Source organism: Gorilla gorilla, chromosome 18 (genome assembly GCF_029281585.2).
Source record: "Gorilla gorilla gorilla isolate KB3781 chromosome 18, NHGRI_mGorGor1-v2.1_pri, whole genome shotgun sequence".
Lineage (NCBI taxonomy): Eukaryota > Metazoa > Chordata > Mammalia > Primates > Hominidae > Gorilla > Gorilla gorilla.
Genome location: NC_073242.2, coordinates 120,354,774 through 120,380,985, shown reverse-complemented (window position 1 = coordinate 120,380,985; position 26,212 = coordinate 120,354,774). Strand labels below are relative to the sequence as shown.

The 26,212-nt window shown below is 50.3% G+C and overlaps 1 protein-coding gene across 17 annotated transcripts in view; it reads left to right on the top strand.

Annotated features, from left to right (window-relative positions):
• The window catches only part of FANCA (FA complementation group A), an 80,789-nt gene that overhangs the window by 29,151 nt on the left and 25,426 nt on the right, over positions 1–26,212 (top strand). For 16 of the 17 annotated variants that reach the window (XR_008672394.2, XM_055364582.2, XM_063700403.1 and 13 more), the window contains exons 15-28: positions 5,561–5,671; positions 7,409–7,504; positions 7,593–7,652; positions 10,582–10,670; positions 11,510–11,570; positions 11,663–11,712; positions 14,614–14,687; positions 17,055–17,168; positions 18,631–18,767; positions 19,819–19,889; positions 20,194–20,287; positions 20,429–20,616; positions 23,207–23,303; positions 25,402–25,578. Coding sequence is in view for 15 of the 17 variants with exons in the window: in XM_055364582.2 (XP_055220557.2) it covers positions 5,561–5,671; positions 7,409–7,504; positions 7,593–7,652; positions 10,582–10,670; positions 11,510–11,570; positions 11,663–11,712; positions 14,614–14,687; positions 17,055–17,168; positions 18,631–18,767; positions 19,819–19,889; positions 20,194–20,287; positions 20,429–20,616; positions 23,207–23,303; positions 25,402–25,578 (1,419 nt within the window). In the remaining 2 variants the exon portion in view is untranslated. Of the gene's footprint in view, positions 1–5,560; positions 5,672–7,408; positions 7,505–7,592; positions 7,653–10,581; positions 10,671–11,509; positions 11,571–11,662; positions 11,713–14,613; positions 14,688–17,054; positions 17,169–18,630; positions 18,768–19,818; positions 19,890–20,193; positions 20,288–20,428; positions 20,617–23,206; positions 23,304–25,401; positions 25,579–26,212 lie in introns of those variants that run through there. The other variant, XR_008672395.2, reaches the window with a different exon arrangement.

Genomic DNA, 26,212 nt, shown 5'->3' with positions numbered 1-26,212 from the left:
CAGGCTGGTCTCTAACTCCTGACCTCGTGATCCGCCCGCCTTGTCCTCCCAAAGTGCTGGGATTACAGGCATGAGCCACTGCGCCTGGCCTTTCCTTTTTATTTATTTATTTATTTATTTATTTATTTATTTATTTTTTTGAGGCGGAGTCTCATTCTATCACTCATACTGGAGTGCAGTGTGCGACCTCGGCTCACTGCAACCTCCTCCTCCTGGGTTCAAGCAATTCTCCTGCCTCGGCCTCCCGAGTAGCTGGGGTTACAGGCGTTTGCCACCACACCTGGCTAATTTTTAGTAGAGACAGGGTTTCATCATGTTGGTCAGGCTGGTCTCAAAATCCTGACCTTAAGTGGTCCGCCTCCCTCGGCCTCCCAAAGTGCAGGGATTACAGGCATGAGCCACCGCGCCCAGCCTTGCGTCTCTAATTTTCATGTAAGTCCTGAAACAAGTACCTCACTTCTTCAGCCGTATCACATATTCTTCCTTTTTCTTTGGAACACACACAGTGTTCTCTCTGACAGAAGTTTATGCAGCTGTTCCTGAACCTGAGTGGGCATTAGACTCGCCTGGAGGGGGCTTTGGAAATAAAGATCCAGGGCCCATTTGAGACTACTGAGTCTGAGCTCCTGAGACCTCGGGGATCCCTGGGCAACCCCTGTGAAAACCCCCAGTTCATGTCGGGAGTTGGGTGTATTTGAGATATCAGCTTTGAAGGACCGCCATGGTTTCTTTTAGTGCTTGTGAGTAAAGTTTCCATTTGAAGAGCTAATTTTTGTAGAAGTTTTGGGTTCGGGCCAGGTACAGTGGCTCATGCCTGTAATCTCAGCAGTTTGGGAGGCCTAGGCAGGAGGATTGCTTGAGCCCAGGGGTTCAAGATCAGCCTGGGCAGCACAGTGAGACCCCGGTCTCCACAGAATGTAGCAGTTAGCTGGGTGTGATGGTAACCACCTGTGGTCCTGGCTACTTACCGGCTGAGGCAGGATGATTACTTGAGCCAAGGAGGTTGAGGCTGCAATGAGCTGGGATTGCATTACTACACTCCAGCCTGGGAGACAGAGCAAGACTCTGTCTCAAAAAAAAAAAAAAAAAAAAGTATTGAGTTTGCCTCCCATCACCACCTCGGTGAAGTAGTTGCCTCTTTGTAGGAGTCTCAGCTCCCTGAAATTTTCAAGGGCTGCGGTGCCTGCATCGCCATCGTGGCTGCGGTGCCTGCTCCCCACCAGGCCTTCTGAGGAGCTGAGGCTGCACAGGAGGCTGAGCCGCATCTGCTTGTGTTGGGAGAAGGTGGCGACTGGTGCAGTGTCAACTCACTTCTGTTGCTTAGAGTTCCTTCTCACCTGCCCTCAGGCCCTCCCCAGCTCTGCCCAGTTAGCCTGGGGCTTCCACTAAACTAAGAGGAGAGGTGTTTGTTGTGTCCTTAGTGAGGCGCTGAGAGATTTGTGCCAGAATCCACCTGGTGCTCTTGGGTCAGGAGTTGGTGGGTCTCCCTGAGCCGTGGCTCAGGTGTCTCCCTGGGCTGCTTTTTCTTCGGTTCCAGAGGCGACGGTTGGGAGAGGAATACTCTGAAGTGCTGTGTTGATGGTGGTGTTTTGGTTTTGTTTGCTTTTCTTTCACCTTTTCAAATCAACTTTATCAAAATATAGTTTAAATGAAATAATGAAAGTTATCCAATTTAAGTGTACCATTAAATGAGGTTTTTTGTTTTTTCTTTTTGTGTTTTCTTTTAAGAGACTGGGTGTTGCCCAGGCTGGAGTGCAATGGCGTGATCATAGCTCACTGCAGCCTTTACCTCCTGGGGTCAAGCAGTCCTCCTGCCTCAGCTTCCAGAGTAACTGGGACTACAGGTGTGTGCCACCACACCCAGCTAATTAAAAAAAATTTTTTTGTAAATACAACGTCATACCGTGTTGCTCAGGCCGGTCTCAGATTCCTGGCCTCATGCGATCCCCCCACCTTAACCCCTGAAGTACTGGAATTACAGGCATGAGCCACCATGTCCAGATAGTTAGATGAGTTTTGATAAATGTATATATGCATATTCAGTGTTTGAACATCTGTTTTTGTTATGTTTTGTTTTGTTTTTTGAGATGGAGTCCCCCTCTGTTACCAGGCTGGAGTGCAACTCCCACCTCCTGGGTTCAAGCGATTCTCCTGCTTCAACCTCCTGAGTAGCTGGGACTACAGGTGCCCGCCACCACACCTGGCTAATTTTTGTAATTTTGGTAGAGATGGGGTTTCACCATGTTGGCCAGGATGGTCTCGATCTCTTGACTTCGTCATCCACCCCACTTAGCCTCCCAAAGTGCTGGGATTACAGGCATGAGCCAACGCGCTTGGCCTGAACATCTGTTTTAATTTTTACTTTTGAGGGCAAATACCAGCACTGTGGGAGGACGAGATGGGCAGATTGCTTGAGCTCAGTAGTTCAAGACCACCCTGGGCAATGTGGCAAAACCCCATCTCTACCAAAAATACAAAATTTAGCTGGTATGGTGGCAGGTGCCTGTAATCCCAGCTACTCAGAAGGCTGAGGCAGGAGAATTGCTTGAACCGGGAACGCGCAGGTTGCAGTGAGCCAAGATCAGACCACTGCACTCCAGCCTGGGCAATGGAGCAAGACCCCGTCTCAAAAAAAAAATTCTTTTTTTTACTTTTAGGAAATGTTAATATAAATAGACCAAATGATCGCGAATTTGAGCCCTTTGGGGTAATTAATATAATTCTCAGCATATCACATTATGTAGTTAAATGTAATTTGTGGGGTTTTTTTGTTTGTTTTTTTGAGGCAAGGTCTCTGTTCTGTCTCCCAGGCTGGGATGTGGTGGTGTGATCATGGCTCACTGCAGTCTCAACCTTCCAGGCTCAAATGATCCTCCCACCTCAACTTCCCGAGCAGCTGAGACAGCAGGTGTATGTCACCACACCTGGCTAATTATTAAAAAATTTTCTGTGGACCTAGTGTCTCACTATGTTGCCCTGGCTGGTCTTTTTTTTTTTTTTTTTTAGATGGAGTTTCGCTCTTGTTGCCCAGGCTGGAGTGCAGTGGTGCGACCTTGGCTCACGGTAACCACCTCCCGGGTTCATGCCATTCTCCTGCCTCAGCCTCCTGAGTAGCTGGGACTACAGGCGCCTGCCACCACACACGGCTAATTTTTTGTATTTTTAGTAGAGACAGGGTTTCACCGGGTTAGCCAGGATGGTCTCGATCTCCTGAACTCGTGATCTGCCCGCCTCGGCCTCCCAAAGTGTTGGGATTACAGGCGCTAGCCACCGCGCCCGGCCGTCCTGGCTGGTCTTGAGCTCCTGGGCTGAAGTGATCTTCCTGCCTCAACCTCCCAAAGTGTTGGAATTACCAGAGTGAGCCACTGCACCCAGCCATTAAGTGTAATTTTTTCAAAAGTAACAAACAGAACTGCCTTTTATCCCAGCAACTCTAAAAATGGCTGCTGTGACCCCAGGTCTGGCTTGCGCGTGTCACTTAGATACTTGATAGCAATGCCTTTGGTGACGGGTCAGGACTGTTCCTGCTGCAGCCAGTGATCATCTGGCTCACTGTGAATTGAGTGAACGTTGCCAGGAGACAGGAGCAGTTGCGTTGTGGATGGCTGAATGGAGGGTGATAAGGCATGGTGTGCTTGGTGGGAGAATTTAAGGTTGAAACTGGGTGCTGATGTTTTGAGAAGGGAACCCTTGAGTGGTCTCAGGTTTTATTTAAATTTTTAACTGACAAGTATTGAGCTGCTTTCCTGGTATTTGGCATGGACAGTTCATGTCTCTCAGCTTTGTTTTTCCGTGACTCTGTCCCTCTCAGAGACATTTGACAAGCGTTATCAGCATTTTCCCCTTTTTATCTAATGGCTTTTTGGGTCTGTCTGCATGATGATAACATTCAAAAGAATCTACACATGGTCAGGCGTGATAGCTCATGCCTGTAATCCCAGCACTTTGGAAGGCCGAGGCGGGTGGATCGCTTGAGGTCAGGAGTTTGAGACCAGCCTGGCCAACATGGCAAATCCTCATCTCTACTAAAAATACAAAAATTAGCTAGGTCAGACGTGGTGGCTCATGTCTGTAATCCCAGCACTTTGGGAGGCCAAGGTATCACCTGAGGTCAGGAGTTCGAGACTAGCCTGGCCAACACGATGAAACCCTGTCTCTACTAAAAACACAAAATTAGCCAGGCATGGTGGTGCACACCTGTAATCCCAGCTACTCAGGAGGCTGAGGCAGGAGAATCGTTTGAACCTGGGAGGCGGAGTTTACAGTGAGCCGAGATTACGCCACTGCTCTCCAGCCTGGGTGACAGAGTGAGGCTTTGTCTCAGGAAAAAAGGAAAAAAAAACCGGGCTTGGTGGCGCGTGCTTGTAGTCCCAGCTACTTGGGAGGCAGAGGTGGGAGAATCACTTGAACCCGGGAGGCAGAGGTTGCGGTGAGCCCTGATTGCACCATTGCACTCCAGCCTGGGTGACAGAGTGAGACTCTCTCTCTCAAAAAAAAAAAAGAAAAAAATAGTTGGGAGTGGTAGCAAATGCCTGTAATCTCAGCTACTAGGGAGGCAGGAGAATTGTTCAAACCTAGGGGGGCGGACGTTGCAGTGAGCCAAGATGGCGCCACTGCACTCCAGCCTGGGTGACAGAGCGAGACTCTGTCTCCAAAAAAAAAAAAAAAAACACAATTTTGCACGCTTTCAGAAAGACCAAGGTGAGCCTTCAGTTCACGTTGGAGTTCAGGTTTCCTGATAGATGGTAACTTGCTGAGGTTTCACCAGGATGTCCTGTGGTCTCACGTGGGGCTAGGGTGGCGGGAGCTCGTCTGGTTTTGCAGGTAAGCGGTTCAGTGTTCACAGAGGTCCACATTCTGTCTGCAGGTTCACTATGATGCGTTCAGGGCCATGCCCATTTAAAATCTCCTTCCTTCCCTGACTCACTGCGGCCCCCAGGACTTTCCTGCAGCCCCCTTCGTTCCTGGGAGGGTTTGCTCATGTTCCTCACTTGCTCTACTAGGGTCTTGCAGCTTCATTGTCTGAGGGGTGGCCCTCCTTGGCCTGTGTTCCTTACCCACCTCTCTTGCAGTGATCTGTCCACTGATGGATGAGGTTAGAAGTTAAAGTGTGTTCAGAAGTGGCTTCATCCCACAAAATCAATTTGTTTGCTGTGCACAAACACTTCTTAGGGCATTTAGCAAATTGTACCCCTAAGGATCCCAAAAGGATCCCATAGTTAGTGTTTGTTATAGCTAATGATTTTTAACTGTTTTTCTTCGAGTAACTTTTAGATCGTCTCTTCAGTCAAAGCGCAGTCGTGACATCTGTAAATGTATGAATCGCAATGACTTTTTGGTGTTTCTCTTTTTTCCTCTCTGTTTAGGAGGCCGACTAGAGCAGCCGCCCGGACACTGCCTAGGTGGGCTTCACACTCTTCTCTCCACACAAGACACTGCCTAGGTGGTGCAGCCGCGCCTGGCTGTCCTGGGCTTCACGCCCTCCTCTCCACAGAGGACACTGCCTAGGTGGTGCAGCCGCGCCTGGGTGTCCTGGCTTCATGCTCTTCTCTCCACACAGGCCTCCTTTGGGAGCACGCGAGGCTACCATGGCTGCAGCAAGAAGGCACTGGTCTTCCTGTTTACGTTCTTGTCAGACCTCGTGCCTTTTGAGTCTCCCCGGTACCTGCAGGTAAGAAGCTGGCTGCCACGTCCATGATTTCTGGTGCTTCTGCTCACCTGCTGCATCTGAGGACTGCCTTGGCCTCCCCAAGAGCCTCCTGCAGATCTGCTCTGAGCCTCTCAGCCAGGCCCTTCCCCTTCCCTTTCCCCAAGCCGTTTATGGTGAAACAACACAAACATTGCAACTGGAGGTGTCCACATGGACACACAGTGAGTGCATGTGTGCCAGTCATGGCAACTGCTAAGAAACCCTTTTCTCATCTAGGCCAAGGAGGTGGGTAGATACATTGTCACTGTTCAGTCTCCCTCAAAACAGTGAGCAGGTCTGAGCGGTGACGTGGAGAGACGTTCTCAGCACCCAGTTAGGCAGGAAGAGCGAGTTGTACTGCAGTGAGGGTTTTAGGATCTCAAGTTTGCTTTTTTTTTTTAAATTTCATGTGGGTTTTTTTTTTTTGTTTTTTTGTTTTTTTGGGGGGTTTTTTTTGAGACAGTCTCACTCTGTTGCCTAGGCTAGAGTGCAGTGTTGCCATCATAGCTCACTGTAGCCTAGACCTCCCAGGTCAAGCAGTTCTCCCACCTCAGCCTCCTGAGTAGTTGGGACTACAGGCGCATGCCAGCAAACCTGGCTGTTTTTTCTTTTTCTCTTTTTTTAGTACAGATGGGGTCTTGCTGTGTTGCCCAAGCTGGCCCTGAACTGAGCTCAAGTGATCCTTCCGCCTTGGCCTCCCAAAGTTCTGGGATTACAGGCGTGAGCCACTGTGCCCAGCCTGACCCTCATCTTTTAAGAATATTGGTCGGGCGTGGTGGCTCACACCTGTAACCCAGCACTTTTGGAGGCTGAGGAGGGCAGATCACTTGAGATCAGGAGTTCGAGACCAGCCTGACCAATGTGGAGAAACCCGCTGTCTACTGAAAATACAAAATTAGCCGGGCGTGGTAGCGCATGCCTGTAGTCCTAGCTACTCAGGAGGCTGAGGCAGGAGAATTGCTTGAACCCGGGAGGCGGAGGTTGCAGTGAGCCGAGACTGCACCATTGCACTCCAGCTTGGGCAATAAGAGCAAAACTCCCTCTCAAAAGAAAAAAACATGCTATGTCCCCTCTGTCCCCTTTGACTAGGAAGCCAAAGGCATGGAGCTGCAGGCGGGCCGGGGCCGGTTCCTGCTGCTGCTGCTAGGATTGCACATCCGTGGTTCCCCCAGTGAGCCGCTCTGGACTTGCAGGACCAACTACATTAGGGTTTCTTCATTTTTCACCTGGGGAAGCAGCCTTCTATTGTGGTTTTTTTTTTTTTTTTTTTTTTTGGAAATGGAGTCTCACTGTGTCACCCAGGCTGGAGTGCAGTGGCGTGATCTCGGCTCACTGCAAGCTCCGCCTCCTGGGTTCCCGCCATTCTCCTGCCTCAGTCTCCCGAGTAGCTGGGACTACTGGTGCCCGACACTACGCCCGGCTAATTTTTTTGTATTTTTAGTAGAGACAGGGTTTCACCGTGTTAGCCAGGATGGTCTCCATCTCCTGACCTCGTGATTTGCCTGCCTCAGCCTCCCAAAGTGCTGGGATTACAGGTGTAAGCCACTGCGCCCGACTTGTGTTTTAATTTTACTAATGGTTTGCTTTGCATAGTCATAAGTCTGTAAAGGGCTGTGTTTCTCTACTCAGCACTGTGGATGTTGGAAGTGAATTGTGGCCTCCCTGGAATTCCAGGCAGTTCCCAGACTAACGGTGCTGCACTCTGCTATCTGTCCTCAGGTGCACATTCTCCACCCACCCCTGGTTCCCAGCAAGTACCGCTCCCTCCTCACAGACTACATCTCATTGGCCAAGACACGGCTGGCCGACCTCAAGGCAAGCTGTCCCTCCATGCCCACTCCTCACACCTGTCCCAGAAGAAACTGCTTTGTTTTCTTGTTCTCAATCTGTCTCTTCTCTGAAGGTTTCTATAGAAAACATGGGACTCTACGAGGATTTGTCATCAGCTGGGGACATTACTGAGGTAATGTTGCTTGAGCCCTGCAGGGTCTCAGCCAGTCACGTGCACCATGCAAAGGTCCAGTTTCTTTTGACTCTTGAGTTGAGTTTTTCAGCCTTCCCAGTCTCATGTCTGGTCTTGCCTCAGGCGCAGCTGGGGGCGAGGCTCTGCGGGCCTCTGTGTTGCCGTGTCCCACCTTGTGTGTCCCCAGCATTGGCAGGGAAAGGGTTACTGTGTGGCGGAGCGAAGTGCCTCAGGCTGCAGGACATTTGTCCTTTTGGGAGATCTTGGTTCCTGTGGGGTTGAATGGAGAGGTGGTTCGTCATGTTTTTCTCTGAATCACAGAAAAGTGTTAACTTTTTTTTTTTTTTTTTTTTTTTTGGAGACTCAGTCTTGGTCTGTCACCAGGCTGGAGTGCAGTGGCGCAATCTCGGCTCACTGCAACCTCTGCCTCCTGGGTTCACGCCATTCTCCTGCCTCAGCTTCCAGAGTAGCTGGGACTACAGGAGCCGCCACCACGCCTGGCTAATTTTTTTGTATTTTTAATAGAGTCAGGGTTTCGCCATGTTAGCCAGAATGGTCTCAATCTCCTGACCTTGTGATCCGCCCGCCTTGCCTCTCAAAGTGCTGGGATTACAGGCGCCCGCCACCACGCCCGGCTAATTTTTTTATTTTTTTTAGTAGAGACGAGGTTTCACCGTGTTAGCCAGGATGATCTCGATCTCTTGACCTCGTGATCTGCCCGCCTTGACCTCCCAAAGTGCTGGGATTATAGGTGTGAGCCACCGCGCCTGGCCAAGTGTTAACTGTTTTTATAGCAGCCAAATGTCAGATGGTCATGTGATATGTGTGGGTCACTAATGAAAACATTCTTTTTTTTTTTGAGATGGAGTCTCGCTCTGTCGCCCAGGCTGGAGTGCAGTGGCGCAGTCTCGGCTCACTGCAAGCTCCGCCTCCCGGGTTCACGCCATTCTCCTGCCTCAGCCTCCCGAGTAGCCTATAGTGGGCCTACAGGCGCCTGCCACCACGCCTGGCTAATTTTTTGTATATTTTTAGTAGAGATGGGGTTTCACCACGTTAGCCAGTATGGTCTCAATCTCCTGACCTTGTGATCCACCTGTCTCAGCCTCCCAAAGTGCTGGGATTGCAGGCGTGAGCCACCACGGCTGGCCTAATGAAAACATTCTTTACTTTTTACTTTTTTTTTTTTTTTTTTTTGAGACGGAGTCTTGCTCTGTCGCCCTGGCTGGAGTGCAGTGGTGCGATCTCAGCTCACTGCAAGCTCCGCCTCCCGGGTTCACACCATTCTCCTGCCTCAGCCTCCCCAGTAGCTCAGACTACAGGCACCCGCCACCACGCCAGGCTAATTTTATGTGTTTTTAGTAGAGATGGGGTTTCACCTTGTTAGCCAGGATGGTCTCGATCTCCTGACCTCGTGATCTGCCCGCCTTGGCCTCCCAAAGTCCTGGGGTTACAGGCATGAGCCACTGCGCCCGGCCTATTCTTTTTTTTTTTTTCTGGGATGGAGTCTCGTTCTGTTGCCCAGGCTGGAGTGCAGTGGCGCAGTCTCAGCTCACTGCAAGCTCCGCCTTCCGGGTTCATGCCATTCTCCTGCCTCAGCCTCCCGAGTAGCTGGGACTACAGGCACCCGCCACCACGCCAGGCTAATTTTATGTGGTTTTAGTAGAGATGGGGTTTCACCGTGTTAGCCAGGATGGTCTCGGTCTCCTGACCTCGTGATCCGTCTGCCTCAGTCTCCCAAAGTGCTGAGATTACAGGTGTGAGCCACTGCGCCTGGCCCTCCGTTCTTTACTTTTTAAGACCTTTTTATTTTAAAGTTACAAGTTACTGAAGAACACTTATAGGTGACATTAAAGTGTTAGGTGAAAATATTTAATACAATTTTCCATTTATAATTTATTCCTGTTTATAAATTACTTTTTTTTTTTTTTTTTTTGAGGTGGGATCTTGTTCTGTTGACCAGGCTGAAGTATAGTGCTGTGATCCCAGCTCAGTGCAGCCTCAAACTCATGGGTTGAAACGATCTTCTCACCTTGACCTCCTGAGTAACTGGGACTACAAGCGTGTGCCACCATGCCTGGCTGGTTTCTAAAAATTTTTGTAGACATAGGGTTTTCCTGTGTGGCCCAGGCTGGTCTTAAACTCCTGGGCTCAAGTGATCCTTCCGCCTTGGCCTCCCAAAGTGCTGGGATTACAGGTGTGAACCGCCGCACCTGGCCTCAGAATGTTTTTTTTTTTGATGCAGGGACTTCCCCTGTTGCCCAGGCTGGAGTAGGGTAGCACGATGATGGCTCACTGGAGCCTTGATTTCCTGGGCACAGGCAGTCCTTCCACCTCCACGTCCTGAGTAGCTGGGACCACTGGCTCATGCCTCTATACCTGGCACCACTGGCTCATGCCTCTATACCTGGCTAATGTTTTTGTATTTTTTTAGAGATGAGATGTCATCATGTTGCCCAGGCTGGCCTTGAACTGCTTGGGCTTAAGCAGTCTGCCCCGCTTATTCTCTCAAAGCACTGGGTTTATAGACATTAGCCATGACACCCAGCCGTCGTAATTTTTTTTAATCTCAAAAATTAAGTCTCTACTCCTTCCCACCTAGAAATCTTTACTTTCAACTCTTACCTAGAGGCAGGAAAGAGGCTCATGGCAGGCTCTCAGCAGAGCTCAGCTCTCAAGGAGGGCCGCACGTCACTGGGTCTGAACCTTGTGTGTGTAGAGGTGGCAGTGTCATCCTCCCCTGTCGTGCTGGTATTTTGGGACATTGTGGAGTGCTCCAGGGCCCCTGCTGTGCGCACAACACGTGGGCCTTTACCTTTAATGTGTACAGAGCCTTTCAACAAAGAAGCACAGGTTGAGTGTGGCCTTCGCTGCTCACTCTTTTCTTTAAAGTCCTCTGTTCTTTTTCCCTTCCTCCCTGTATGGGAACCAGCCCCACAGCCAAGCTCTTCAGGATGTTGAAAAGGCCGTCATGGTGTTTGAGCATACGGGGAAAATCCCAATCACCGTCATGGAGGCCAGGTAGGCTGGGCTGCCCAAAGGGCCGGTAGCAGCTGCAGTGTGTGCAGACTCCACTCTGATGCCTGCAGGGTGTGCAGACTCCGCTCTGATGCCTGTCAGCGTCTGGGGCTCTTTGGAGTGTGTCCCATTTCTGCCCAGAGCCGCATGGGGCAGGTTGGCCACTGTCTATTCATAGAGAGACAGAAGTGAGGGCTGTAAATCGAGGATCCTGCCTTTAGGGGATACGGGGTGAGGTCAAGAGCTGTGCATTTGCTGTGAAACATTTTTTCCTCTGTGAAAGCAGGTGATGCCCCTCCCATGCTGAAGCAGCCGAGAGGAACTGTTCATTGGGGAGCTTGCACTGGGAGGGAAGACAGTGGGGCCATGATGTTTCTTTTTTTTTTTATCAGTGCCTTCTTTGTGACCAATATGGAGTCAGTAACAGAGAGCTGAATAGCACAGCTTTATTGAATTCGGTGTGATCCCAAAACATCTTGAATTCTGGTGGTTACACATGTGGATGAGCTGATTGCAGCTCCCAGGGTTTTGAAATTTAGCTCCAAGGAAGTTGCCCCAAATGGACCTTACGTGGTCCTTGTGGCCTCAGAGTGATCCAGGCTCCACGTTCAAGCCCAGGGAGCAGGCCGAATGTTGTCCTCATTCCCACGGACTCAGGGCTGGGCTAGCACGGCCTGCCCTACACATGCCTTGTCCCGGAACTACGCACAAGAAGACTTCATAATGCATCGTGGCTTTGGAATAAACCCTCGTAGTCCACTCTCTGAAACACCGGTCACCGTCTGTGGGAATTGCCTTCTCGCTGCTCTCACCGACGCACTGTCTGCTTCTCTGTGTTGCAGCATATTCAGGAGGCCTTACTACGTGTCCCACTTCCTCCCTGCCCTGCTCACACCTCGAGTGGTCAGTATGCGTCTCCATGAGTTTATGACCAGTTGTGTAGAAAGCAAGGACTTTCCTTGTCAGCCTCTCACAGGTCTCTTCTCTTCCCACAGCTCCCCAAAGTCCCTGATTCCCGTGTGGCGTTTATAGAGTCTCTGAAGAGGTATGCAGCAACGGCTAGAAGGGGATGACTGTGCTTCCAGGTTTCTTCTGACAATGCGAAGAATTGTGAATTGTGGATCTTCTGTAGAGAAATTTGTTTGACCACTAATGTGTTTTATTTGTAAAATATTGGCTCCAAAATTGGTTGGTTACTTTTTTTTTTTTTTTTTTTAGTTGGACTCTCACTCTGTCACCCAGGCTTGGAGTGCAGAGGCGAGATCTTGGCTCACTGCAACCTCCACATCTTAGGTTCAAGCGATTCTCTTGCTTCAGCCTCCTGAGTGGCTGGGATTACAAGCCTGTGCCTGGCTAATTTTTTTTTTTTTTTTTTAGATGGAGTCTCGCTCTGTCGCCCAGGCTGGAGTGCAACTGCACAATCTTGGCTCACTGCAAGCTCTGCCTCCTGGGTTGGAGCAATTCTCCTGCCTCAGCCTCCTGAGTAGCTGGGATTATAGGTATGCACCAGCACGCCCTGCTAATTTTTGTATTTTTAGTAGAGACGGTTTTGCCATATTGGCCAGGCGGTTCTCAAACTCCTGAGCTCAGAAGGTGATCTACCCACCTCATCTTCCCAGAGTGCTGGGATTACAGATGTAAGCCACTGCTCCTGGCCTTTTTTTTTTTTTTTTTTTTTTTTTTTTTGAGATGAAGTCTCACTCTCTTTCCCAGGCTGGAGTGCAGTGGTGCGATCTTGGCTCACTGCAACCTCCACCTCCTGGGTTCAAGGAATTCTCCTGCCTCAGCCTCCTGAGTAGCTGGGATTACAGGCGCGCACCACCACGCCTGGCTAATTTTTGTATTTTTAGTAGAGACGGGGTTTCACCATGTTAGTCAGGCTGGTCTTGAACTCCTGGGCTCAAGCGATCTGCCCACCTCCGCCTCCCAAAGTGCTGGGATTATAGGCGTGAGCCACTGCACCCGGCTGCATCATTCTTCAGTGAAAGAAAATGTTTCAGTACATAATGATTGTGCAAAGAGGAGAACTGAAGGAAAATGAAAGAGAGCTCTGGGAAAGCCTCATGCTGCAGAACTTCAGAGTAGACCTGGAAGTTATTGTTTAGAATAATAAGGTATCCTTGGATCCCTTACATTGCAGGCTTCTAGTAAGAAAGTTGGTTGGTATCAACCAACTTTGGAAGAAATAGGAAAGTATAAGTCCTATATTCCAGCAAAATTTATAAAGTTCTGGGACCTGTAAGAAGATAAAAAACAAAAAAAGCCTTTTTTTTTTCTTTTTTTGTATTTTTGTATTTTTAGTAGAGATGGGGTTTCACTATGTTGGCCAGACTGGTCTCAAACTCCTGACCTTGTGATCCACCCACCTCGGCCTCCCAAAGTGCTGGGATTACAAGCGTGAGCCACCATGCTCTGCAAAAATCATTTTTTAAATCTTAAAATAAGTTTATTCTCTGGGATCCTTACTTTCATTTGTTTTGAGACAGGGTCCCGCTCTGTCACCCAGGCTGGAATGCAGCGGTGCAGTCATGGCTTACTACAGCCTTGATCTCCTGGGCTTCAACAATCCTTCCCCCTCTGTCTCCCAAGTAGCAGGGTCTAGAGGCGCGCTCCACCACACCTGGCCAGCCTTGACCTCCTCGGCTTCAACAATCCTTCCCCCTCTGCCTCCCAAGTAGCTGGGTCTAGAGGCGCGCTCCACCACATCCAGCCATTTTGTAAATGCTTTGAGGACACGGATTTTCGCTGTGTTGCCCAGGCTTCTCTCTCTCGGCCTCAAATAATCCTCCTGCTTCAACTTCCCAAAGTGCTGGGATTACAAATATGAGCCACTGTACCTGGCTTACCCTGTATCATGTTAAGAAAGTTCCCTCTTACCAATTTGCTAAGGATTTTTAGCATGAACTAATGCGTTTTATTTATTTATTTATTTATTTTATTTTTTGAGTCGGAGTCTCGCTCTGTCAGCCATTCTGGAGTGCAGTGGCGCAATCTCGGCTCACTGCAAGCTGCACCTTCTGGGTTCATGCCATTCTCCCACCTCAGCCTACCAAGTTGCTGAGACTGCAGGCGCCCGCCACCACTCCCGGCTAATTTTGTTTTTGTATTTTTAGTAGACACAGGGTTTCACTGTGTTAGCCAGGATGGTCTCAATCTCCTGACCTCATGATCTGCCTGGCTCGGCCTCCCAAAGTGCTGGGATTACAGGCAGGATCCACCGCGCCTGGCCCAATTTTGCATATTTTTAATGACACGAACTAAACATTTTTCTTAGTATTATTCATTAAAATTAACAAAGATTCATGTTTTGCTGGGCGTGGTGGCTCACACCTGTAATCCCAGCACTTTGGGAGGCTGAGGCAGGTGAATCACAAGGTCAGGAGTTCGAGACCAGCCTGGTGAACATGGTGAAACTCTGTCTCTACTAAAAATACAAAAAATTAGCTGGGCATGGTGGCAGGCGCCTGTAATCCCACCTACTCGGGAGGGTGAGGCAGGAGAATTGCTTGAACCTGGGAGGCGGAGGTTGCCGTGAGCCGAGATCGCACCACTGCACTCCAGTGTGGGTGATAGTGGGAGACTCTGTCTCAAAAAAAAAAAGAAAAAAACAAAGATTTGTGTTTTGAATTTGGAAATTACCAAAAATTGTATGAGAGAAATAGAAATAATTTATAATTTTACTGCCCAGGGATAATCACTGGTGGTATTTTGTGGTCTAGCCCCTTAGATATTAATATATGATTCATATGATATATTTTGAAACAGTGCTGTTTAAATCTATATATATATTTTAATCTTTTTTTGTAAAAACAGGCTCATACTGTACACAGTATTTATAATTTATTTAAATTTAATATGTTTTTATTTTATAATAGATTTGGGGATTGTAATCTTGAATTAATTTAAGCCATAGCTGACTTAATTGTATTGTTTTCCTGTGATCCAGAGCAGATAAAATCCCCCCATCTCTGTACTCCACCTACTGCCAGGCCTGCTCTGCTGCTGAAGAGAAGCCAGAAGGTAAGTTCCTGGGCCGCTTGTCCCCTCTGGGACTTGTGCTTTTCCATTTTCCTAACCTTGAGCGTCTGTTGTGGTACACCACCCGAGTGAGCTCGGGGGTGGCTGTGCCAGCTCAAGCCGGTGCTGTGGGTACAGGGTCCGCCCACCATGCTGATGCCCAGTGCCAGCCGTGGCACAGACTCTTACCTGGGGGTCCTGAAGAATCACTTAGCACCTTCCGGAAAGGAGTGTGTGCAGTGCACAGCCCCACTTTGTCACTCGTCATCTTCCTGTGGGCCGCACTGAGGTGTTTGTACAGGCTTCAGACTCCGGTGCTCTCTCAGCGGCCACCTTGGGGCCCACAGCGCTGGCTCGAGCCTGTCGTAGGGAGTGTTATGCAGCACTTTTCTGTTGCACAGTGCAGGTAGGAGTAGAAGTCAGGCTCTTTTGGCCTCTGGGGAGCAGTGGTGCAGCTGTCGGTCAGATCTACGCCCTCATTGGGAATCCTTGAAAGGCCGCACTCGGGCAGCAGTGGGAGATGCCATCATGAGGCTGGTTTTTCTTGCAGTGTGTGGCTTTATCTCCAGCAGAAGCCAGCACCTCCCTGTGGGAGCCGCTCTGAGCTGAAGACGTAGATCTGAGGCTGCTGCTTCCCTGCGGGCTTTTTTTTTTTTTTTTTTTTTTTTTGAGACAGAGTCTCGCTCTGTGGCTGTGGACTGCAGTGGCGCGATTTTGGCTCACTGAAACCTCTGCCCCCTGGGTTCAAGTAGTTCTCCTGCCTCAGCCTCTGTAATAGCTGGGATTATAGGCGCGCACTACTACGCCTTGCTAGTTTTTGTATTTTTAGTAGAGATGGGGTTTCGCCATGTTGGACAAGCTGGTCTCGAACTCCTGACCTCAACTGATCCGCCTGCCTCGGCCTTTCAAAGTGCTGAGATTACAGGCGTGAGCCACCGTACCCAGCCCCCTGTGTGCTCTTCTAGATCCCCTTCCACCTGCAGGGCCAGGGAGTCTCGTTGAGACTTTTTTTTTTTTTTTTTTTTTTTGAGACGGAGTCTCGCTCTGTTGCCCAGGCTGGAGTGCAGTGGCGCCATCTCAGCTCACTGTAAGCTCCGCCTCCCAGGTTCACGCCATTCTCCTGCCTCAGCCTCCCGAGTGGCTGGGACTACAGGCGCCCACCACCACACCCGGCTAATTTTTTGTATTTTTAGTAGAGATGGGGTTTCACCGTGTTAGCCAGAATGGTCTCAATCTCCTGACCTCATGATCCACCCACCTCGGCCTCCCAAAGTGCTGGGATTACAGGCGGGAGCCCCCGCGCCCGGCCGACCCACCCTGAGAGCATGACCTCTCAGTTGTGCTGGGGATGCCACAGGGGCCTCAGGGCTGTGTACCCTGCGGTGTGAGGCGTTTGCTTCTCTTGAGAGGTGTCCTCCTTCCCCCAGGATCCTCCTTCCCCTGGGGTCCACTTGTTCTTAGCTTTTGGTGGCTTCCAGAATGGTTTCTAATCATTTGTCTGATGAGGCTTATGCACAGACTCCTAGAGCCTATGATTTCTATAGCCTGTGATTTCTGGTTTCATTTTGGCTGTGGCTGTGCATAGCAGTGCATTTTCATGCTTGTGTCTTCTCCAGCAACCCCAGAATTTGAAGGTTTTTTACTTTAAAAACATATGCAGCGTAATTTCCTTTTTATATTGAAAGTGGTGGCCGGGCGCAGTGGCTCATGCCCGTAATCCCAGCACTTTGAGAGGCTAAGGCAGGCAAATCACGAGGGTAGGAGATTGAGACCATCTTGGCCAACGTGGTGAAATCCCGTCTCTACTAAAAATACAAAAAATTAGCTGGACGTGGTGGTGCGTGCCTGTAGTCCCAGCTACTCGGGAGGCTGAGGCAGGAGGATGGCTTGAACCCAGGAGGCGGAGGTTACAGTGAGCAGAGATCGCACCACTGCACTCCAGCCTGGTGACAGAGCAAGAGTCCGTCTCAAAAAAAAAAAAGTTTGAAGAACCAGGGGACTAAATGGTCACCTATCCGTGATCCTGTCCCCACCCTCGCCAGCCCTCGACCCTCCTTGTTTTCCTCCGTGTGTATGCTTCTCACAGTGGTGGAGTGGTATTGATGGTGCACACAGAACCGCTTTTTTTCTTAAACTTGTTTATAAATGTAATTTTTTATGAAACTTGTTTATAGTTGTAATTTTCGATGTGGCATCCAGCATCAGGGAAAACACCTCATTTACCTCCTCAGAGACTCCCAGTCCCTCCGTCTGCCGCACACAGCAGCTTGGAAGTTCACAGCTCTGTATTTGACTGTGTGTAGTTTCTGTTTTTGCAGTGAAGAGTCCTGTTGAGTGTCTTTCCATCTGGTATCCTCCTTCTTCTCACAGATGCAGCCCTGGGAGTGAGGGCAGAACCCAGCTCTGCTGAGGAGCCCCTGGGACAGCTCACAGCTGCACTGGGAGAGCTGAGAGCCTCCATGACAGACCCCAGCCAGCGTGATGGTGAGGATGGATGGGAGCTCACGCTGTGTCTCATGTGTGCAGCCTGTGGTTGGAGCTCTGTGGCTGGGCCATTTTCCCCATAGTGACATCAGGCTGGTGTGTCTTCCTAGTAGTCCAGTAGTTGGTGGTAAAGATTGACCCCGGGCTGGCGGGTGTGGAACCTTTTTTGAGACAAGGTGGAAGGCTAGTCCTACTCAAGCTGTCACAGACCCTTGGCAGAAGGTGAATATTCGGCTAGTTGCATCTGAGTAGGACGAATGATGATAGAGAAGAAAACGCGTGACTAGGATGCCTGTTTTCCCGCTCATCCTGCCTGCCGGAGTCGATGTCACATCAGACACACAGGGTCTCTGCCCTGTGATCCTGCTTCCATGCAATGGTTTTTCTGTAAAATCCAGAGTAAGAAATGTTCATCTGTGGATTGAGAACATGCAGTTTCTTTTTTCTTTTTTTTTTGAGACAGAATCTCACTCTGTCCCCCAGGATGGAGTGCAGTGGCGCCATCTCGGCTCACTGCAACCTCCGCCGCCTGGGTTCAAGCGATTCTCCCGCCTCAGCCTCCCAAGTTGCTAGGATTACAGGTGACTGCCTCCATGTCTGGCTAATTTTTTGTATTTTTTAGTAGAGATGGGTTTCACCATGTTGGCCAGGCTGGTTTTGAACTCCTGACCTCAGGTGATCCACCTGTCTTGGCCTCCCAAAGTGCTGGGATTTCAGTGTGAGCCGCCATGCCTGGCCTACATGGAGGCGATATATTTTTTTTTTTTTTTGAGACGGAGTCTTGCTCTGTCACCCAGGCTGGAGTGCAGTGGTGTGATCTTGGCTCACTGCAAGCTCTGCATGGAGGCAATGTTAACACAACTTGGTTAGCGCTAGCTGGGGCTGCAGCGCCTCGGTGGTCTTCACTCAGACCAAGTGCGCCAGTTCCTGAGTGCAGCCTTCCGGTGATTCAGTGATGTGCTTGTGCAGAATGTGGTACATGGGGGACATGGAGGAAAAGTTCCAGTGCTTAAGCAAGAGGTTGATACATGTCAGGTGAGTCCTGTTTCTAAAAGCAAAGCGGTTTTCACCTTTAAATGATGTAGTTGGGCTGTGTGTGGCCCATTACCGTGGGCCAACATGGAACCTCTGGCATGCGCTTAGACAGATGTGGTGTCTGGAGGGCTGGCATGGGATTTCAGATGGGGAGGTTCATATTGGTGAATGAACATGTCCCACTCTCAGCTAATCAGGAAAAGGTAGTGGATGGCGTCTGGCCCCATTTGCCATGACACATGCTGCACCAGAAGGCTGCAAACCCTGCGGGGCGAAGAAACACTGGTGTTCAGCACCTGGCTGGGGGATGTGTGCAGTCAGCAGGATCGGTGGAGTCGCACTTGATGGGAGGCGGAGCTCTCTAGGCCGCAGGTGCGTCCCTCCTTTCGGGGTTCTTGTCATCCCTAACTAGTTTCTTCCTTCGCAGTTATATCGGCACAGGTGGCAGTGATTTCTGAAAGACTGAGGGCTGTCCTGGGCCACAATGAGGATGACAGCAGCGTTGAGATATCAAAGATTCAGCTCAGCATCAACACACCGAGACTGGAGCCACGGGAACACATGGTAGGTGTAGGGGCTCAGAACAAAGCAGGGGGTCTTCACCATTTTCCATTAGGCAGAGGCATTAGACGCATGGAGCCTTCTCTCAATTTCTGTTTGACTTGCTCAGTTAGTGTCGTATCAGATGTTCCAGGGCCGGGCAGCAGTGGCAGTGTACCAGGGTCAGCCGCCACAGTCTGTTTGTGTATGAAGAGCTCCTTTTACATTTTTTTATTTATTTAGTTCTGGAGACAGGGTCTTGCTTTGTTGCCCAGGCTGGAGTGCAGTGGTACAATCATGGCTCACTACAGCTTTGACATCCTGGGCTCAAGTGATCCTCTTGTCTCAGCCTCCCAAGTAGCTGGGACTGCAGGCGTGCATCACCACACCCGGCTAATTTCTGCATTTTTTGTACAGATGGGGTTTCTCTGTGTTGCCTCTACTGGTCTAGAAGTCCTGAGGTCAAGTGATCTGTCTGTCTCAGCCTCCCAAAGTGTTGGGATTATAGGCATAAGCCACGGCGCTTGGCCTCTTTTTTTTTTTTTTTTTTTTTTGACTGAGTCTTCTCTGTTGCCCAGGCTGGAGTGCACGATCTTGGCTCACTGCAGCCTCTGCCTCCTGGGCTCAAGCAGTTCTCTTGCCTCAGCTTCCTGGGTAGCTGGGATTACAGGTGCACACCACAACGCCCAGCTAATTTTTGTATTTTTAGTAAAGACAGGGTTTCATCATGCTGACCAGGTTGGGCTCGACCGCCTCTTTAGAATATGCGACAAAGGCTGTTTCTGGCCCCAGAACCTAAAATATTTTTCTGGCCCCTTACACACAAGGTTTACCAGTCCCGCCTGCTGCTGTAGAATTTTGTGATTGGCGATTACTTGAGGGCTGCTTTTCCCAAGATTGGGGAATGGGGGCCCTGGGCACCAGTTTGCATTGTAACGTGCCCTCCAAACAAGCCTGTTTTGGAGGTCCGTTTGCAAAGCAGAATTGCGATGTCTGTGGCGGGAGCGCTGGCTGGCTTCCTTCCTGCTGCTCCCGTCCCCAGGACACCACGCTCATGAGAACTGTGTCTCTGCAGGCTGTGGACCTCCTGCTGACGTCTTTCTGTCAGAACCTGATGGCTGCCTCCAGTGTCGCTCCCCCAGACAGGTGAAGGCGTGGGCAGCTCCCTGGGTGGTGGGGCTCCTCTGGGTGCCACCTCTTGCTGGGCCAAGTCTGCAGACCAGAGACTCATGAGCTCGTCTCCGCGGGAGCACGCGGCGATGCTGAGTTTCATCAAATAGGACGCAGCAGAAGTCGGGAAGCACTGCAGAAGATGGGTTGTCTTCCAGAAAGACCATTGTTTTGGGGAACAGCTTGGCTCTTTCTTCGGCCGCTGGTGGTTGGATTAGCTGTTGGAGGGATGTGCAGGACTGAATGGCTAGTACTGATGGTTTCACGGCTGTCTCTGCAGGCAGGGTCCCTGGGCTACCCTCTTCGTGAGGACCATGTGTGGACGTGTGCTCCCCGCAGTGCTCACCCGGCTCTGCCAGCTGCTCCGTCACCAGGTGAGGCTCTCCTTCACGGGGGCCACCCTTTGGGGCCCACTCTGAGGGCCAGGCTGCTACTTCCCAGCTTGTCTTCAGTGCCCTGGAAAATTCCAGCTTGGAAGAGGGCAGTCTGCTCTGCCACCCTCGTTCTCGTTGCAGGGCCCGAGTCTGAGTGCCCCACATGTGCTGGGGTTGGCTGCGCTGGCCGTGCACCTGGGTGAGTCCAGGTCTGCGCTCCCGGAGGTGGATGTGGGTCCTCCTGCACCTGATGCTGGCCTTCCTGTCCCTGCGCTCTTTGACAGCCTCCTGACCTGTAGGACGAGAGATTCCTTGTTCTTCTGCCTGAAGTGAGCTCTTCTTCCACAGTCGCGTCTTCTCTCCTCTCTCTCGAAAAGTGACACATGCTCGTTTGATAAAATTAGAAGAGACAGACATGCAGACATACCACCCAAAGATAACCACTTTTTAGCATTTTGGTATAGATCCTTCCAGAATTTTATCTGTCATTTGTTTATAATATGCATGCGTATGTTTCTTTGTTCATAAAAATGAGATCATATTATACTAAACTGCTGAAATTAATAGTAGATAGTAACTGTCTATATCGTTAAGCATTCTTTGATGTCCTGGTGAGAGCTGCTTTGTTTTGTCTTGGGCCCTTGTCTGGCCCTTGGTTGGACCAGCTCCCTCTGGTCAGGTTCTTCGGCACCCCATGGTGAGTAGCTTCCCAGTGTGTACACCTCGGGCTGTTTCTCTAGGGCTCAGCAGATGGGGCCATGTGCTGAGGTGAGGAAGGACCCTGTGGTTAAGAATGGTCTGCTCAGGACCTCAAGGGCTCCCTGCAGCTGCCACGCACAGGCAGAAGCCAGGACAGAATCCCTTCAGCTGCCACGCAGAGGCGGAAGCCAGGACAGAGGGCTGGGAGACTCCAGTGGGAGTTGCTGGTTGGGGCTTGGCTTGTACCTTCTGGTCTCTTGGGCAGGGGTAGCCCAGGTCGGGACAGAGCCCTGTTGCGGTGCCGGAGACCCTGTGCTAGAAAGGGGAGATCTGACATTATGACAGGGTCTGAACAACAGAGAACTTAGAAGAGGCACAAGAAATGTATGTGGAGCAAGGAGAGGGAGTCAGATGGCAGCTGTGCGGATCCCACACCTCAGACATGGGCCTCGGGGAGCAGGCACTCGGTACTCCGGGGTTACAGAGTCCCTCCCAGGCGCTTGGCCACACCAGACAGTCCCCACTCACCCCAGGCCCCAAACACTGAGTACTGGGTGTTGGCATGAGAGGCACATAGCCAATGGAGAAGTTGGGAGCTGGTGAGGAGGGAGGCATCCAGGTGGCTTGGGGGAGACAGGGCCATCCCCTCTTAGAAACACAGAGATGCCTCAGGATATATATCCAAGTGAAGAAAGCAAAATACCGAACTCGGTCTCAGATGCTACTTTTTGCATAAGAAAGGGAGAATGAAATATATATTTGGTGTGTGTTTTGTTTTGTTTTTGTTTTTTGTATTTTGGGTTTTTTTTTTGAGACAGAGTCTCACTCTGTTGTCCAGGCTGGAGTGCAGTAGCGTGATCTTGGCTCACTGCAACCTCCGCCTCCCGGATTCAAGCAGTTCTTGTGCCTCAGCTTCCTGAGTAGCTGAGACTACAGGTGTGCACCACCATGCCCAGCTAGTTTATGTATTTTTAGTAGAGATGGAGTTTTGCCATGTTGGCCAGGCTGGTCTTGAACTCCTGACCTCAAGTGATCTGCCCACTTCAGTTAGGATTACAGGCGTGAGCCTCCACGCCCAGCTCAAATATGTATTAGTAAAACAGAAGTATTAGAACTGTAAGAACACCATGACAGTGCTTTGACATCTCCATTGCCTCATGGAATCTCATTCTGAGCTTCCTTGGTTACAAGTGAGAATTTTTCACATGGGTATTGCTGTAGGTACGTATGTTGAGTAAATGACACAGGTCTCGCTCTGTCCCCCAGGCTGAAGTGATCTTCCCACCTCAGCCTCCCATAGCTGAGACCACAGGTGCACACCCACACACCCAGCTAGTGAGAGATGGGGTCTCACTGTGTTGCCCAAGCTGGTCTTGAACTTCTGGGTTTAAGTGATCCCCTGAGCTGTGATTGTGCGACTGCACTCCAGCCTGGGCATCAGAGTAAGGCCCTGTATCAAACAAAAAATAAACCGAGGGCTGGGCCAGGCACGGACGGTGGCTAACGCTATAATCCCAGCACTTTGAGTGGCTGAGGTGGGCAGATCACTTGAGGTCAGCAGTTCGAGACCAGCCTGTCCAACATGGTGAAACCCCATCTCTACTAAAAAAATTAAAAACTCGACTGGTTGCAGTGACTCATGCCTGTAAGCCCAGCATTTTGGGAGGCCGAGGTGGGCGGAGCACGAAGTCAGGAGATCGAGACCATCCTGGCTAACACGGTGAAACCCCATCTCTACTAAAAATACAAAAAATTAGCTGGACATGGTGGCTGGCACCTGTAGTCCCAGCTACTCGGGAGGCTGAGGCAGGAGAATTGCTTGAACCTGGGAGGCGGAGGGTGCAGTGAGCCGAAATCGCACCACTCTACTCCGGCTTGGCAACAGAGCAAGACTCCCTCTCAAAAAAAAAGCACTAACAACAGCTACAACAGAATCAGCTGGGCATGGTGGGAGATGCCTGTAATCCCAGCTACCTGGGAGGCTGAGGCTTGAACCCAGGAGGCAGAGATTGCAGTGAGCCCAGGTGGTGCCACTGCACTCCAGCCTGGGCGGCAGAGCAAGACTGTCTCACAACAAACGAACCAAAAAACCAAGGACCAGTGCTCAGGCCATCCAGTTCAGAATGCACTAAATTCAGTTTTGTGAAATTCAAAGTAACTTTTTCCTTCATCCCTTATTTTGTATGGATTACATTTATATGTTATAATTTGTGTTTTCAGATTTTGTACAGCAGCAATTTCTTACTCTCTCTGCAAGTTTTCTTCCCAGTCACGAGATATTTTGTGCAGCTGCTTATCTCCAGGCCTTTTTAAAAAGGTAGGTTCACTCATTTCCTATTTTTCCATTCTGCCATACGTTTCAGGTTTATGCAACTTTCGGACCGGAAGGCCGAGGTCTGCTGCCGCTTTGTGCCCATCTCAGGGGCAGCTCCTGAGTCAGGCTGGCTGTCATGGCCACCTCTGCTGTCTGCTTAGGCAGCCTGACTGCTGAGTGCTGCCTTTCCTTGTGTTCTCTGAGTGTAAAGTGAAGTTGTATGAAGACAACTACAAGTCTGTAATTGTAATGAAATAGATGTTGGCATTTATAGGATAGATGAATTAAAAGATCAGTATTCATAATAAGTATCTTTCCCTGGAAAGAAGAATTCTTATTCCTCTCATCTAGTAAATGTTCCTTACATTGTTCAGACAAAGGAATTTTTTTTTTTTTTTTTGAGATGGAGTCTTGCTCTGTCGCCCAGGCTGGAGTGCAGTGGTGCGATCTCGGCCCACTGCAACCTCCACCTCCCGGGTTCAGGCAGTTCTCCTGCCTTAGCTTCCCAAGTGGCTGGGATTACAGGCACGTGCCACCATACCCGGCTAATTGTTTTGTATGTTTTTTAGTAGAGATAGGGTTTCACCATGTTGGCCAGGCTGGTTTCGAACTCCCGACCTCAAGTGATCCACCCGCCTTGGCCTCCCAAAGTGCTGGGATTACAGGCGTGAGCCACTGGCGCCCGGCCGAGACAAAGGAATTTAAAGATGAGCATTGGAAACCCTGAATGTCAAAAGTAAAGGTGAAATGGCACCGCAAACCAGTGTTGTCCTTTTATAGGATTTTAATGAACGTCTCGTGTATAAAATAGTAGTTTTCAGGCTGGGCACGGTGGCTCATGCCTGTAATCCCAACACTTTGGGAGGCCGAGGCGGGCAGTTCATGAGGTCAAGAGATCGAGACCAGCCTGGCCAACATGGTGAAACCTGGTCTCTACTAAAAATACAAATATTAGCCAGGCGTGGTGGCGCACGCCTGTAATCCCAGGACTTGGGAGGCTGAGGCAGGAGAATCGCTTGAACCAGGGAGGCAAAGTTTGCAGTGAGCTGAGATTGCACCACTGCACTCCAGCCTGGGCAACAGAGCGAGACTACACCTCAAAAAAATTAATAAATAAGTAAATAATGGTTGCAACTTCAGTCTTCACATTAGAATCAACTGAGAAGCTTTTGAAACTACAGATTCCTGGCCCCTTTCCAGATAAATTAAGTCAGAATCTGGGAGCAGCCCCTGAGGATCCAGGGTGCACGTATTTCCAGTTATTTCCTCTGAGGAACTTTGTCCCTGGTGCCAAGTTTTTAAAGAAAACATGGAGTTTGAGCTTAGGAGAGGGTAGCGTGGTTCCCACCCAGCGTGCTGAGCAGGGAGGACAGTCCTTGGAGCAGGCTGGTTATAAACATGGGAGGCTCTCATCTCATCGGGGGCAGAGATGGTCACGGTCACACAGCACCAATAGTGTGTCTGGCTTGTCCAGTTGGTGTGCATTTTTGGTGGGAACGCCATTCCTGGCAGAGGCCTAGAGATGGGCAGTTTCACTGCCCAGGACCAAACCAGCCCTACCCGTGGGAGGCAGTTTTGTTCCTGCAATTCTGCTTCCAGACATTTAGCTCAAGGAAGCAGTCAGATGGCAGGAAGGTCTGCACATAGGCTCTTCCCTGGAGCGCTGTGCACAGCCATGACCGCTGAGGGGCTCTGCACCCTTCCAGGGGCTGGACTGAGGTCCCCTGAACGTGGGGTTGTGTGTTGTGCCCTCCCAAGGGCTGGACTGAGGTCCCCTAAACGTGGGGTTGTGTGTTGTGCCCTCCCAAGGGCTGGACTGAGGTCCCCTAAACGTGGGGTTGTGTGTTGTGCCCTCCCAGGGGCTGGACTGAGGTCCCCTGAACGTGGGGTTTTGTGTTGTGCCCTCTTACGGGCTGGACTGAGGTCCCCTAAATGTGGGGTTGTGTATTGCGGCCTCCCAGGGGCTGGACTGAGGTCCTCTGAATGTGGGGTTGTGTGTGTGGCATGGCTGTTGATGGTCTGTTTCCACCTGAGCATTTGCTCAGCCAGTCACACTGAAACTTGCGCAATGAAGAAACTGCCGGGTCACTCTCTGTTTCAGTTTCAGTTCCTCGTGTTCAGATTGTTCTCAGAGGCCCGACAGCCTCTTTCTGAGGAGGATGCAGCCAGCCTTTCCTGGAGACCCTTGTACCTTCCTTCTGCAGACTGGCAGAGAGCTGCCCTCTCTCTCTGGACACACAGAACCTTCCGAGAGCTGTTGAAAGAGGAAGATGTTGACGTAGGTGACCGTTCCTTCCCCTGCATCATGCCACGTCCCGAGTCTAGGGTGTGTGTGTGCAGACTGTCTCCTCGTCCCGAATCTAGGGTGTGTGTGCAGGTTGTCTCCTCAGAGGCAAGAACAGCAGCACTTAGATGGTTTGATTGGAATCTTGACTAAAATCGTTGTGGCCTCATGTGCAGCTCTTAAGAAATTATACAGATACTGGGCACGGTGATCACACCTGTGATCCCAGCACTGTGGGAGGCCAAGGCGTGTTGATCACCTGAACTCAGGAGTTCAAGACCAGCCCGGGAAACATAGTGAAACCCCATCTCTACAAAGAATACGAAAATTAGCTGGGCGCAGTTGTGTGCACCTTTGGTTCCAGCTGCTTGGGAGGCTGAGGCAGGAGAATCGCTTGAGCCCGGGAGGTGGAGGTTGCAGTGAGCCAAGATCACGCCACTCTACTCCAGCCAGGATGACACAGCAAGACCCTGTCTCAAAAAAATATATTAAGAAATACAGAGAAACCCTGCTATACTTTCTCAGTTTCTCCCAACACGAACTTCTTTTTTTATTTTTACTGATATATTTTTTGAGACAACGTCTGGCTGTGCTCAGTGGTGCAGTCTTGGCTCACTGCAGCCTCTGC